The 13,744-nt window shown below is 37.0% G+C and overlaps 1 protein-coding gene across 1 annotated transcript; it reads left to right on the top strand.

The window, feature by feature from the left end:
* Positions 1–1,123: 1,123 nt before the first annotated feature.
* LOC106074587 (cytochrome P450 3A24-like) lies at positions 1,124–12,207 on the top strand. The gene is made up of 7 exons (XM_056034460.1): positions 1,124–1,410; positions 2,998–3,164; positions 5,907–6,144; positions 7,037–7,334; positions 7,985–8,171; positions 8,830–8,987; positions 11,019–12,207. Exons 3-7 carry the CDS (start codon positions 6,005–6,007, stop codon positions 11,535–11,537), a joined length of 1,302 nt encoding a protein of 433 aa, XP_055890435.1. The 5' UTR covers positions 1,124–1,410; positions 2,998–3,164; positions 5,907–6,004; the 3' UTR covers positions 11,538–12,207.
* The last annotated feature ends 1,537 nt before the right edge of the window (positions 12,208–13,744 follow it).

The raw sequence follows: 13,744 nt of genomic DNA, 5'->3' as shown, positions 1-13,744 counted from the left end.
TTTCATATAGACAGTGCTATTTAGGACACCCCTTTATATACTAATCTATCTGAAGTCTGGATTTTCACGTGAAATGTGACAGTAGGGTAGTCTTTAAGAAACAAAGACAATTTGACCAACCTAGAAAACAACAATGAGAAGTTGTTCCCTTCACTAACCCCCCTGTCTTTGATTTGTTCTAGAAGTTTCCAGAGATAATTGTCTGAGCGTTTCAAACAAGTAAATATCCTAAACTTTAATTTTAAATCAGAAACCATGTGAAAGAAACAGATCAAAGATTAAGTTGTGAAACTGATATTCCATTGGATCAGCCTCTATTGTCACCTTTACATCTCTGACATAAGTGTACTGATATCATGTTTATCAAGTGTGGAAATATTACAGCTATGCCTGGATGATTCAAACGGGGTTGGCTGTGATTAATGCTTTGATAGAGGTTACACCAGAAACTTTATTTTAAAAACCAAAATTGTATTTAGATCTAGACCGCGGCGGGAAATGGAAGTACGTTTTTTTTCCTTTCTGTAAATTTCAAATATTTCCCAGATCCTAGTCAGGAGGAGTGTGGTAGTTGTTAGTTCACTGCAATGTGTAAGAATTGTTCATTTACCTTTCTAGCCTAAAACGAACTTTTTAAAAAATGGCTTCAAAGAGACAAATACCCAGTTTCCAGGCGATCTATCCACAAAATTTGGGTCAACAGAACTTCTTTGACTATTTCCAAATACCCAAATAAAATGTTTATCTTTAAGTACCCCCTTCCCAATCTAAATTTTTTTCATAATGCTTTGACCATCAGCATTGTCCTGCACTAAGGTCTTATATTTCGCAAATGTTATTCTCAAACAAGTCAGCATACTAGCCCCGGGTGTCTGTGAGTTAGCACTAGATGATAGAATGGTACTTAACTCAAATAAGACTAAATACTAGAAGATCTAGTTGATTTACGCTGGTTTTGTGTTTAAAAGCAAGCTAGCTGGTAGCCTAGGAAAATCAATTCTGTGATGCGAGAACATTTTCAACTTCACTCTAGACGTGTGTTTAAATCTGTGTGTTGACTAGGAATCTAGGTCAAGGTAAAGGTTCATGTGATGTGCAGCAACAAAGTAAAAAATCAATTCATTCTTGACGTCGACCGGTGTGTTTCATGAGGGTGTATCAGCTACTGTGTTCAACAGTTCATTATATATCACATTGTAACAATGGGATTGTTATTGAAACAATGGACGTCTATTACATCTCTACGCAAGCTGATGTAATTATCTTCAGATTGTTTGGGTCTCTTTCATCAGCTGAACTTTGACCTGCATACAGTGTAGATTTGTTGTAGAACTGTTCTTCAAGTCTTATATATAACTTATGACCAAGTTAATGCAAACATTCACACATACAGGATTCTTATTATAAACCGTGAGTGTTGTTTACTTTAATTAGATCTATTATTGGCTTTATAAGATTATAACTTAATATAAGAGAGAGTTGTTTTCTTCTGTTGTCTGTAAAATAACTATGAAAGTAGTATAATACGCTTACTATGATGCAAGATTCAATTATGTAACCAGATACAACTGTTAAAGACTCGATAGATATCTATATCACTAACAAGAGAAGGGGTATAGGAAACTAATTAGCGCCTTAACCATTAAGCTTCAGTGAGGAGGGTCGTGTAGGCCTTGAAAAAAACCCTCTGAATTCAAACCTCTGCTGCCTTGCAGACGAACCCAAACACGGGAAAGTCTTTGGAAGTCAACACTGAGAAAAAATCAGGAGCGGGCGACTCTTAGCTAATTAGCAGCCTACAGTTTTACACACAAGGCCTGGGATGCCGTTGCAGCAGACACCAAATTGTATCGGCACTTAATGATCCTTTGGACCAGTGTTTCCCAAACTTTTTCCATAACGGAATACATCGCTTATTCTGAGTATTTAGCGGAACACTTTTCTTTTTTTTTCTAAGAGAGATTAATTCATGTGATAGCCTACTAGTTGATTTTTCCAGTAGTTCATGGAACACCTATTCATGTTTCGCGGAACACTAGGGTTCTGCGGAACACAGTTTGGGAAACACTGCTTGGGACAAATCTCCTGCGTAGAAAGGGAGGAACTGCTGTGTGGGTAACATTTTTCCTACCATAGCTAATGCCCATGCATCCATCTCATTTCTCTGAGATTATCTGTAGCTGCTTGGCGATAGAAATCTGAAGGAGGTCATATATATTAAACAATTTAAGACTCAATCTAGTATCATGTAGATTGTTGTGCTAATTGGATTGTATTCTAACAGAATATTAACTTACAAGCTAATTAACGATAGTACGCCATATAAAGGGCTTAACAGTGTAGTAAGCGCTCTGTGGTCCCAGGTTCAAATCCTGCAAAAGTTTTGGCCTATGATGTCATAGTCTTCAACTCTCAAGAAATGTCCGAACCATGTCAAACAAAGATAGAAACTTAAACCCAATGGCAACTAGACTGGACTATCTGGACACTGTTTTTGTTGTCATGACAACAAAAGTAAATCCAATAAAAGACTTTTAAACAAAGGCAATGTCAGCATATAAAACTATGCATAGTCATTCAATTTACAATAACACTTTTATTTTAAATCTTAAGATTTCAATTTATTTTAACACTCGTTGCGTAAATTGATTATAAAACTCAGGTGCCTTTGTACCCCCACTGGCCCAGTGGAACGTAACTGGCAGCAGATGGTGTCTGAAAGAGACCGTTGGAGAGATCTCACTGAGGCCGCGGGACCCACATTTGAGGCCCACCTTATTGAAGAGAGGCGAAGAAGACGTAAACTAAGATAGACCGCCGGCGGACAACGTGAAACACTGCACTTATCCTCAATCTTCGTCAGAGAAGCATTTGTCATTTTCTAAAAAAGTCACTGATTAAAGAAAGTCGATTTTGCTTCTAAGAAGTTTTTAATTATACTGGAAACTTATAATTAGCCATAATTTTGTATAATCATGAAAATGTCACTATTTTTAGATCATGATTGATGCCAGTTGTATGCCCTACACAACATGCGCCTTAACGGTAGTTGCAATTGTCCTAACAACGTACTGGTTCTTCAGGCGTCGCCAAAAAAGCAGATCCTGGCAATGTTACGGGGTCAAAGATGTTCAATTCCCGTCAATGGGTTTTGGAGATTTCAGGTAGGTCACGTGATTGTATTAATACTAGTTCTGGATCTGGATAACTTGATTGAGGGACATGGTCAATAACACCTGGATTACATTGACCTCTTAGAAACTGAAAATACAGATTGTTGTCTGGGAGAAATAAAGTGTTAAAGGGATTCAAGAAAACAAATAGAAAACAATTACTTTGTGTGTAACACACCATTCTGTGCTGAATGGAACTGAAATCGTTGTTAATATGTGTATACGGTAATTGATAGATACGATCATGTGTGTGTGTTAATTTAAAGATACAATAATGTGTGTGTGTTAATTTATAGATACGATAATGTGTGTGTGTTAATTTATAGATACGATAATGTGTGTGTGTGTTAATTTATAGATACGATCATGTGTGTGTGTTAATTTATAGATACGATAATGTGTGTGTGTGTTAATTTATAGATACCATCATGTGTGTGTGTTAATTTATAGATACGATCATGTGTGTGTGTTAATTTATAGATACGATAATGTGTGTGTGTGTTAATTTATAGATAAAATGTGTATCTTAATTTATAGATTGTGTTTATATGTAAATTTATAGATAATGTGTGTATCCTATACTCTTAAGCGAGCAATTCTTGTATGTATGTATGTATGTATTTATATTTATATTTATATATATATATATATATATATAAATTTTATTTCGAAAACGGCTCTAACGATTTTCTTTAAAATTTCAAGGTATGTGCATATTAGTGAGAAAAAAATTCTCAACTCATTGGCCACATCGGGAAAACTCGAGGTCGACCGTTATATCAGTTTGAAAATGCCTCATTATCGAAAAATTAATTTTGACTAGAATGTTTTATGAATGAAAATTTTCCATGACGTAAACGGGAAAAACGCTATTTTCGTCACTAGGCTTACCTCAGTACACTAAAATATTTCTTTGCAAACAAGAACGAGTTTTAAAGGATCAATAGACCTTATTAAACATTTGCGCACCATCTTACTGTAGATTGATTTATTATAGAACTATGAAAGAAAAGTAATGAAATTAAATGTGCCGATATATGATTAGTTATTGTGTTTTAAGTGCTTAATAAGTTGTTTACACTTTAATTGTGTAGAGCGGTGTAGATACCTTTTACTTTGTTGTTTATTTTGCTGGTGACCTCCAGCTGTCTCGTTCTGAGGTTGCATGCAACCATGGGCTCTCTTCCATGTCAGCTAAGTTAAGTTTGCACCATAAGCTGGTCTTTTAAGGGTTTCGGTGTTACGTCGACCACTTTTTAGCTCACCAAAAAAGACTGCCTTTGGCATGCGTTCGTCTGAGATTCGTCTCCCATACAGGATACTGCTCTGTCCAGCGTAACTGTCAGACTTAAAGAATTCCCTCTATACAAAGGCCGCGGATACACATTTGAGACCAAAAGAAAATTTGCTGCCGAGGACAGACGCAGACGCTAAAAGAAAATCTTAATCGAGCATCGCGGACAATGGTTATGCTTGCCCTGGATGTGGCAAGATATGTAGGTCACAGCTGCAATCCTTATTAATTTTCGGACTCTAAGACAAGCCTTATTATTATTATTATTTTGCTGGTGAATTATTACCATGTGTTCATGCTTCAGTGTCTACCTCTCCTGTACCAAAACAAAGGAAATGGTCATAACACAGCTTCTCTACGCCTTACTTGCTCACACTAAACATGATATCCATCTAGCGGTCAACGAGTTTGCGTACACTGCAGCCTCTTTTGATTTAACTATAAACCTCGGTAAAAAGCTTGGAGTTAGGGCCAGGAGAGATCTGAATCGATGGATGTGTAAAAGCAGGCCATAGCACCACTAGGATGGATGGATGGCAAAAGCCGGTATGAACTTCCTATAGTCCGACAGTCAGGCTGGGCAGGGCACGTAACCCGTATGGGTAACGAGCATATTGTTTGGCGTAACAGAGGTGCCCCACGGAAACCTTTCTTTAGAAAACTAATGCGATGATTTAAGTCTAATAAGAAAAAATGCGCCATTTTACTTTGTCACTAAGTGCAGAGAAGTTACATTGCAAAGACTTTCTTCCAAGCCAATAATAGTAAGCCTACAATAGTTTTACGCAAAAGATGGATTGCAAAACTTTAAGACGGACGTGAGCTGTAGTTTGTCTAGACTGTAGGAGGACTTAAAAGACTTTAAATTTAATCGACATGTACAATTAGGCCTACAATTAGAACTAACAGAACACTAAAACAACTCTTCAGATTAGTAGTCTTTATCCGATCGTTCATTTTCGTAATAACAAGAATATTCCCAAAATGACTTCGGGTATATAACTTTCCGAAATTATTTAACAGAGCGAGGTTCGGCCACCTGGTACAAAAATATTCTCAAAATGACTTCGGATATATATCCTTCCTTAACAAATTATTCATCCGAGCGAGGCTCGGTCACCTGATATTGTTAATTTATACATAATGTGCCTATGCACGCTTTGAAAATATAAAACCTAAATGCATTTTGGCATGCAGCTATGATTACTCAACAACAATTGCCAACTTTAAAAACACAATTTCTTTCCTTATCTTCCTTGTATATGTAAATATATCCAGAGCTATTTGTAAACAATTTACAGAACTATTTGTAAACAATTTACAGAGCTATTTGTAAACAATTTACAGAGCTATTTGTAAACAATTCCCAGAGCTATTTGTAAACAATTTTCAGAGCTATTTGTAAACAATTGACAGAGCTATTTGTAAACAATTTACAGAGCTATTTGTAAACAATTTATCACTGAACATGGCGACACGGTGGGTGTGTCCGGCGCTAACATGATGCTGATCAGCCGTGACGTTGAACTTCTGAGACATGTTCTGGTCAAAAGACTTCAACAACTTCACTGACCGGGCCGTAGGTGTGATCACCAGGTCCTACCTGAAGCACGGTCTGTTCTTCCTCCAAGGTAGAAGCTGGCGCAGAATGAGACACATCTTGTCTCCCTCATTCACGTAAGTAACTCCGCCACCTGACTGATGACTTAAGTAGAGAAAGTCGGTATTGTCTTTCTGCTGTATGTCTTGCTTTTTTCTTTTTGTCCGTCACGCTTATAAAAAAATGCTACCATTAACATTTTATAGAAATTCGAAAAGATGAAGAGCGGACCTTTGATTTCCAATGCTCACGAAAAAACGGACCAACAAGGGCCACTTACGAAAACACAAACTTCCTTCGATATCTTATTTATTAAATATGGATTAGTATTAAATAATTGTCTGTTTCATACTTAAGAGAATAATGTAATAGGCCTATACACCTAAACATGTTTTGCAAGTAAAATAGTGAAATTAAACTAGAAAGTGTTACCAACGTAAATACAAAGGGAGATAAATAGAGAGGGGTTTGGGGAAAGAGAGAGAAGAAAGATGACCGGGTAAATAGAAGAATGTATTTTTACTTCGTATTGTCCCGGTGACGTAGTAGGAACGTCCTACAAGTGCCCTCACCACTCCATCAACAAACCAGAGAGAACAATAATAGGAAGACAAGAATACCTCCCTACAAGAGTATGAGCCCCATTGTTAATGTGTGTGTGCGTTTACAAGATATCTATGAAGAAAGTGAGCATTACCTTTTGCTGCTGTAGAATGATGAAACTACATTTGGGAAGTCACGTGGGGGTGGGGAATAGCTGAACGAGGTACGACTCAGAGACACACGAGAGTAGTGATGTATGTTTGAAGTAAGTTACATTTAGTTTAAATATCATTTAATTTTGTTACTTTTACATCTATATCGCATCTCAAGTTGAATCTGTGTACATTGTTATTAAAATGTATGTTTAGTTTTTTGTTTACAAAAGAAGTTTCACAGTTTTTGAAAATATTGTCTGCTCACTACCAGGACAGGGAAACTTAAACACACGAGTCTTACAATTGACCAGGCCGCTCAAAGACTCACGTCTGTACTCGAAAGTCTGGCCAGGAAAGGTGAACTGCTTCCGATCAAATATATAAGTGGTCAGTATACGAGTGAGATCATCGCCAGGACCGGCTTTGGCCTGGAGACCCACTGCCTGGGAGAGGAGGACGATGAGTTCACGCAGATGTGCAAGTCACTTATAAAGATACACGGACCCATCAGAAACCTGCTCACCACGTTTCTTCTATTTTTCCCTAGACTGCACACATTTCTGTCGAATGTAAGCAAATGAGTGCATTGTCAAATAGAATCTTATTTATTGAATATGGCGGGGGGGGGGGGGGGGGGCGGAGACTGAGTGGTATGACGATTGGATTGTGAATCAAGAGGTCTCGAGTTTCAGTCCCGGGAAGAGTGGGGCTTTGAATTTCGGTATTTTGATTGGGTAATGTAATGGGTACTTGATAGGTGGGTAAAGGCGTTTGTCTGTTGTACTGGCCACATGAAACATTCGTTGATCCTCATCTATGAAACAGATGAACTTTTCTGCCCCATTCTATTAGATTACATTTTATTTTAGTATTATTATTGGCTGACTAGAAAGAATTCTTGCAATGATAAAGCATTACGAGTTACAAATTGATTAAGAAATGATAAACCCAGCATCAGATTTATATGTGACTAATTGATTTTAAAAAAAAAACTTGTTTCTTATTTGTTTTACTTTATTTGTATGTATTTATGTTAGGAAAACAAAATCAGATTTACAATTTATAAATCTCCTTATTATGAACTAGTTGGTATGTAAAAGAGGCTAAATGAATATTTCCATGCATGTCCAATAGTGCAGGGTGTTACCTTAATGACACCCAAATAAATAAAGTGATATCATTCTTCTCTCCTAATAAAGGATCGTATTGTTCTTAACAGACTTTAGGTCTTCAGTCGTTTGACCAGGTCAACCTGGAAGCAGACAGGTATTTCAAGCATGTTTTAACAAAGACGGTGTCGGAGAGACAAGAAATCTTGAAGGAAGGCGGCAAATTGCCGAAAGATCTACTGCAAAGTTTGATCCAAGCGAAAGAATTAGGAGACAATGACAATGTGGAATTGAACGGTCAGTAAGAAAGTCTGTCTCTTGGTCTGCCATTGGTCTGTCTCTGAGTCTGTCTCTTGGTCTGTCTCTTGGTTTGTCTCTTGGTGTCTCTCTTGATCTCCCTATATTAAATTTCAGACACCATTCATTCCTGTTTGTAAATGTTGTACATGCTTAAGGATGTTTTACATGTTTCGGATGTTCCTTCAGATTTGAAGATAATTAAAACCTAGCCCAAACTCCTGCAGGACTAAGAGGGATAGAAGCGTGCAGGGTTTGAACCCGGGACCACCCAGAGCGCATAGCACACGACCAAGCAGGCATCATTTAGTTCAATACATCTTCGAAAGTAAAACATCCACGAACATAATTGACAGTTAAAAATCTTTTGAAAAACATTTAAAATGTGGCCATTAAAAAAAACAAAAGAATTAGACTTGTCTTGTGAATATGATTATATATTTTCTTGTAAGAATAGTTATAAGGATACAAGATTATTCAGATAGTTAGTGGTAATAGTGTTTATTGTATATACCCTTAAAATTAATTTTAGATAATTATGCCACTTTATTTGTACTTTATATTTCCAAAATATATTATAAATTATTTATTTCCACCAAAGTAATAATAGATTACCATGATGAAACGATTTTTAAAAATATTATTTATTTCTTGACAGAGGTTGCTAAAAGTGAATCCTGGGATGACCTCCCTAAAAACATGTCAGAAAAAGAACTGATAGGCCAGTCCATATTGATCCTTTTTGCAGGGTTTGAAACAACATCCACCACGTTACAGTTTTGTCTCTATCTCCTGGCCCAGCATCAGGATGTTCAGGTAAGAGCGATTGCAAGTTAGTTTCTTAGTATTGTGGAAAGCGTGGTCAAGAAGCTAAGTACGTCTGAACTTGGCTTGGCTTGGCTACATATGAAGAGATCAATGTTAAATGAGCAAAGTTGTGTTTACTGAAAGCCTAAAGGCAGCACGGAACACCTTTTCCCAAATACCCCCTCCTCTACCACTGGTCCACAAACGAGATTGGATCTTAGCACTGTAAGCATGCTATAAAAGCTATAATATATATATTTCTTCAAAATTATATTTAACAAGGTTACAAAGACAGTTTGTGTGGAAACACAAACTTAAAATCGGCCCCCGAAAAGGTCCACCCAGGCAGGCTTCAATATTTTCAGAAAGAACATCCAAATGAAATTATATCAAAGACAAATGAGAGATAAGAATGGAGAAAGAAGGTTGACAGATCTTGTGTAGTGCCCCAATGGTGCTGCGGATCAAAGGATAGGTGCAAGTGAATGCCAGGTTAGATGTGAACCTGGCCTAATTAGTTCCCCTTTAAGACCTTGTGGTCTATAGGGCAGTTGATGTAAAGTTCATCTGTTTTTGTGGCCTACGGTTAACGAGGGTGTCATGTAGCCAGCACAACGACCAACCGTCTTTACTTTTCCCCAACTAATGTCAGGTACCCATTAGAGCTGTTTAGACTCAGAGGCGCCCAAGGATTCCGACGTTGAAAATCCCAGTCTTCACCAGGATTTGAATCCGGGACCCTCGTTTCGGAAGCTAAGCGGTTTACCGAGCCTCTCCTGGTCTTTACATAATGTAATTGTTTTGTAAAGGATGTATCTTTCATTTGAATTCTCACTAACGTTACATTATAAAAATGTTTAAGAAAATGAAGTTTATAAGATTACTATTCGTTTTAAATTAGGTCTAACTTATAATGTATACTAATTAGCTTTTTTTTCTTTAAAAAAACTGCTTGCATAACTGATTTAAAAAATTAGATTTTTCGCTTTCAGGAAAAAAAAAAGTAGTCGTTGTATCAGAACTTTGAATGGTCTAAAATATTGCGATGTCGGATTTTCAATATCTTTTCTAGTTTACGAGATCTAAACGGGACGGACGGACAGACGGTCAGACGGACAGACATTTCGCACAAAACTAATAGCGTCTTTTCCCCTTTCGGGGGCCGCTAAAAAATCAGAGAAAGATTTCCTAATAGTAATAAAATGTAAACTTTGTTTTCAAATGTGTATCCAGGTTCTTTGTAAGAGATGCCCCACACTTATCTGTCTCGAAGCTATTTGCTGCTCTATCTATGCTGGCTAAGACAATATGGCACCTGAGCTCTTCCTTGAGTGCGAGGGCCCGGCCTCATCCTGGTGCCTCGTGACAACGTCTGTTAGGGAATAGCGTTGGGGTTCCACCTCGTGTTCTGTCAAACAATCATTTAACTTTTAGAGGGTGTAAGGAATACACAGCTAAACCATCACATGCGCCAAGCAGTTCTCGGGGGCTAGATCCTGCGGTGACTGCTCCTTCACGGTTAGTGGCGGTACAGTAACGAAATACGGAGGAATGGTTGAACCCAGGCGGGCTCAAGGAGCCCTATGTCAAACGAATATCCATCGAATGTGATTGAATAATAATATAACCATCTCGTTGATTGGAAACCTCCAGACAGAAGAGTCAGTGAAGAGTCAACTTCTCATTCTTGATATCAATGGTCAATATACGGCGCAAACTAGACCGTTAACGGACACTCTCAGGGATCCTAAAAAGCATTTTCAAAGGAGGTGCACGTCTCTTATGTATTATTCTTTTAAGTTGTTGAAGTTGTTCAAAAAAAAAAACAACAACCCTAAGACATACGTGAAAAGTTCCTTTCCATAGATGTCTTGTAGTTTAACTAAAAAAATAAGATTAAATAGAAGTAAACTTATGAATAGGAAATATTCTTGAACAGTGAAAGTTTCTGTTGTGTTTCTGTTGTGAGTCTGTTCTTGTTTTATATAAAACATTGATCAATTATATAATTATATAATTTTTAAAAACTTTTCTATGCAGGAAAAGTTGTTGCTCGAGATTCAAGAAGTAATTCAGTCGGAGACTCCAACATATGAAGAAGTAAACAAACTCAAATACATGGAGCAGGTTCTGGACGAGACTCTGCGACTGTTCCCACCCCTCCCTATCATCACCAGAAAGGCTCTGGAAACCAAAACATATGGCGATGTCACTGTACCCCAAGGTGCCTGGGTGATGGTGCTACTTGACCAGATCATGATGGATCCCAAACACTTTCCACAGCCTGAACAGTTTGACCCAGAAAGATTTTCTGAAGAGAATGTCAGCAAGAGAGATTCCTTAAGCTTCGTTCCGTTTGGCAGTGGCCCCAGACTCTGTCTTGGGATGAGGTTGGCCTACTTGGAACTAAAATTAGCTTTGGTTCATGTCTTAAGGAAGGTCAAAGTTGAGCTTAATGATAAGACTGAGCCCAAACGCGGCGAGAAACCAAAAATAAGTTATCATGGAATCGTCGTTGTGGACAATCCTATTCAGCTGGCCTTGACATTGAGAGGTTAATATGTCACATTTCATGTATCTTTTAAGCTATCCATATACATTTTTAAATAGTTTACATTCATGCATTATACAAGAGAATTGAACAATAAATAAACTTTGACCTTTTTCTTATAAGATATAACAATTCTATACATTTCTATTTTTTTTATTTTACTTTGTATATATTTTTATCAACTTTAGAATTTTTTCAAACTTTGTTTGGCTTAAATGGCAGCAATTCTAACAACACACAAAAGTATTACTTAGTTGAAACGTTTCTTTAAACGAAGAGATTTTTAACATTTTCAGGTTGTTCTACTTCTCGCTAGTGTCTGACCTGTATTACTTTCTTCATTAATCTTATGATTAGTTCTGGCAAAGTTTCGCTGGCTTAAAAATAATATATAAATTGCTTGTTTCTTCTTATGTTTGTCCAGACTCTAGAGTGCTAACATTAATAGCTGTATATTTTACTCTTTTTTTTTTAAGGTTTGGCGTTATTAATTAAAACGTATTTTCAGTATTTGGTTATTATTGGACCCAAACTTTTTTTTTGTGAACTTTAACAAGCATTGACATTTTTTTAAATATGAATATTTATTTTAAATACAGAACTATGAATAAAACAACAACTAATGTTTAGATTGGCATTTTTATATATATATAATAAATATACTTCGTAAAATAGCAATCACAGAGTATTATCTTTAGGTGTTTAGCATTTGACTGTATCTTATCTTATCTTATCTACGCTAGTCTAATGTGTCACAATACATTGACTCATCATAATTCATTCGGAATCTCTATGCGGCTGTATAACTGACCTCCTGCTTCATTTCAAATCAGTTCAAACATGACCTAGTTCTTGGATGAAATGAAAGATAATAAAAAAAATAAAAAATGTAAATACATTTCACAATATATATATATATATCACAACTTGCATGGAGGAACACGGACGCGGATCTTAAAACTATTTTTCTAGAAATTTAACAGTTGATGCACATTGCTGACAGGTTCCATGATGTTCTGATTTGGAGAGGGGTATCGAAAAATATGGTGCTAACTCGAATTTAAAAATGTCAGCCTCTATGCGATTTGACCCTTTGTTCGACATGGTAGTATTTTACAATGATACACCTGTTTTTAAATATTAAACTCCGCTTTGCTTAGCTAAGAATACTGCACTGTGTAGGACAAAGCACGATGGTTGTAAAAAAATAAAAAAGGAAATGCTGCTATATTCGTGTTAAAGTGACTATTTTTAGAATAAGCTTGGGGGAGGCAAAAGAAAATTATTATAAAAAATATAACAAAGCTCTATACCATAGTCTGAACAGACATTCACCAAAACAAACAGGACATGGCAATCGTTGGCCTCTTTCAGTCACTGAACTAATATGGTTCATCTCCTAAAGCTTAACAAGATAAATGCCTGGGCATTAACTATGGTCGGAACGATGTCGCCCGCACATCAATGCCCGCCTTTTTCCACTCGGCCAATTTGTCCAAAGAAAGAGTAAATACAAGGCAATAAATGTTGTGACTTGTCCGTGCAGTGTACACAGATGTCGTGAACATGTACGAGAGCCCTTCCCCAAATGTATATTGCTTAGTGGCCCACGACACCAACTCGCCAATTTTCTAGACCACGAAATGTCAGGAAAACGTTGTGTAATAAATCCCAGCCAATCAGCTGTTAAAATGTAGTAACATGCAACCATTTGCAAAGCACTAACACTAATATAAAGGCTCACTATCTCAACTTCTGTATCTTTAAGGCAGGGGTGGGCAACTGTTTCTAGTGGAATGGTTGAAAAGTACAAGACTTATTTGGATTCCTTGATTGTGGAATTTTAAAGCAAATTTTAAGACGTCAAGAGTTTGAACCAGTTTTCTATACCCTCAGCTCACCATTTAGTGCAGACGTTTTATATATAAATGTATATGCACCCTCCCCCCATTCCTAATTTTTTTTTAAATGCGGCCCTCGATAGAAAAAGGTTGCCGACCCCTGTTCTAAGGTATAAAACGTGACTTGTGTTTCCAAACGTTGTCGACTAACAGTCGTTAAAGTGTTGGGGAGGTATCTACAAAGCCAGTTCATAGCATCGCCAAGGTCTTATCCCACTTTGATTCTTGTACCCAGGTAACGGACTCAGCAGAAATATAAAACAAAAATGCGCATGTGCAGACGAGGTCTTGCTGTATTTATATTCAACATTTGA

Source organism: Biomphalaria glabrata, chromosome 7 (genome assembly GCF_947242115.1).
Source record: "Biomphalaria glabrata chromosome 7, xgBioGlab47.1, whole genome shotgun sequence".
Lineage (NCBI taxonomy): Eukaryota > Metazoa > Mollusca > Gastropoda > Planorbidae > Biomphalaria > Biomphalaria glabrata.
This window is presented reverse-complemented; position numbering and strand designations above follow the sequence as displayed.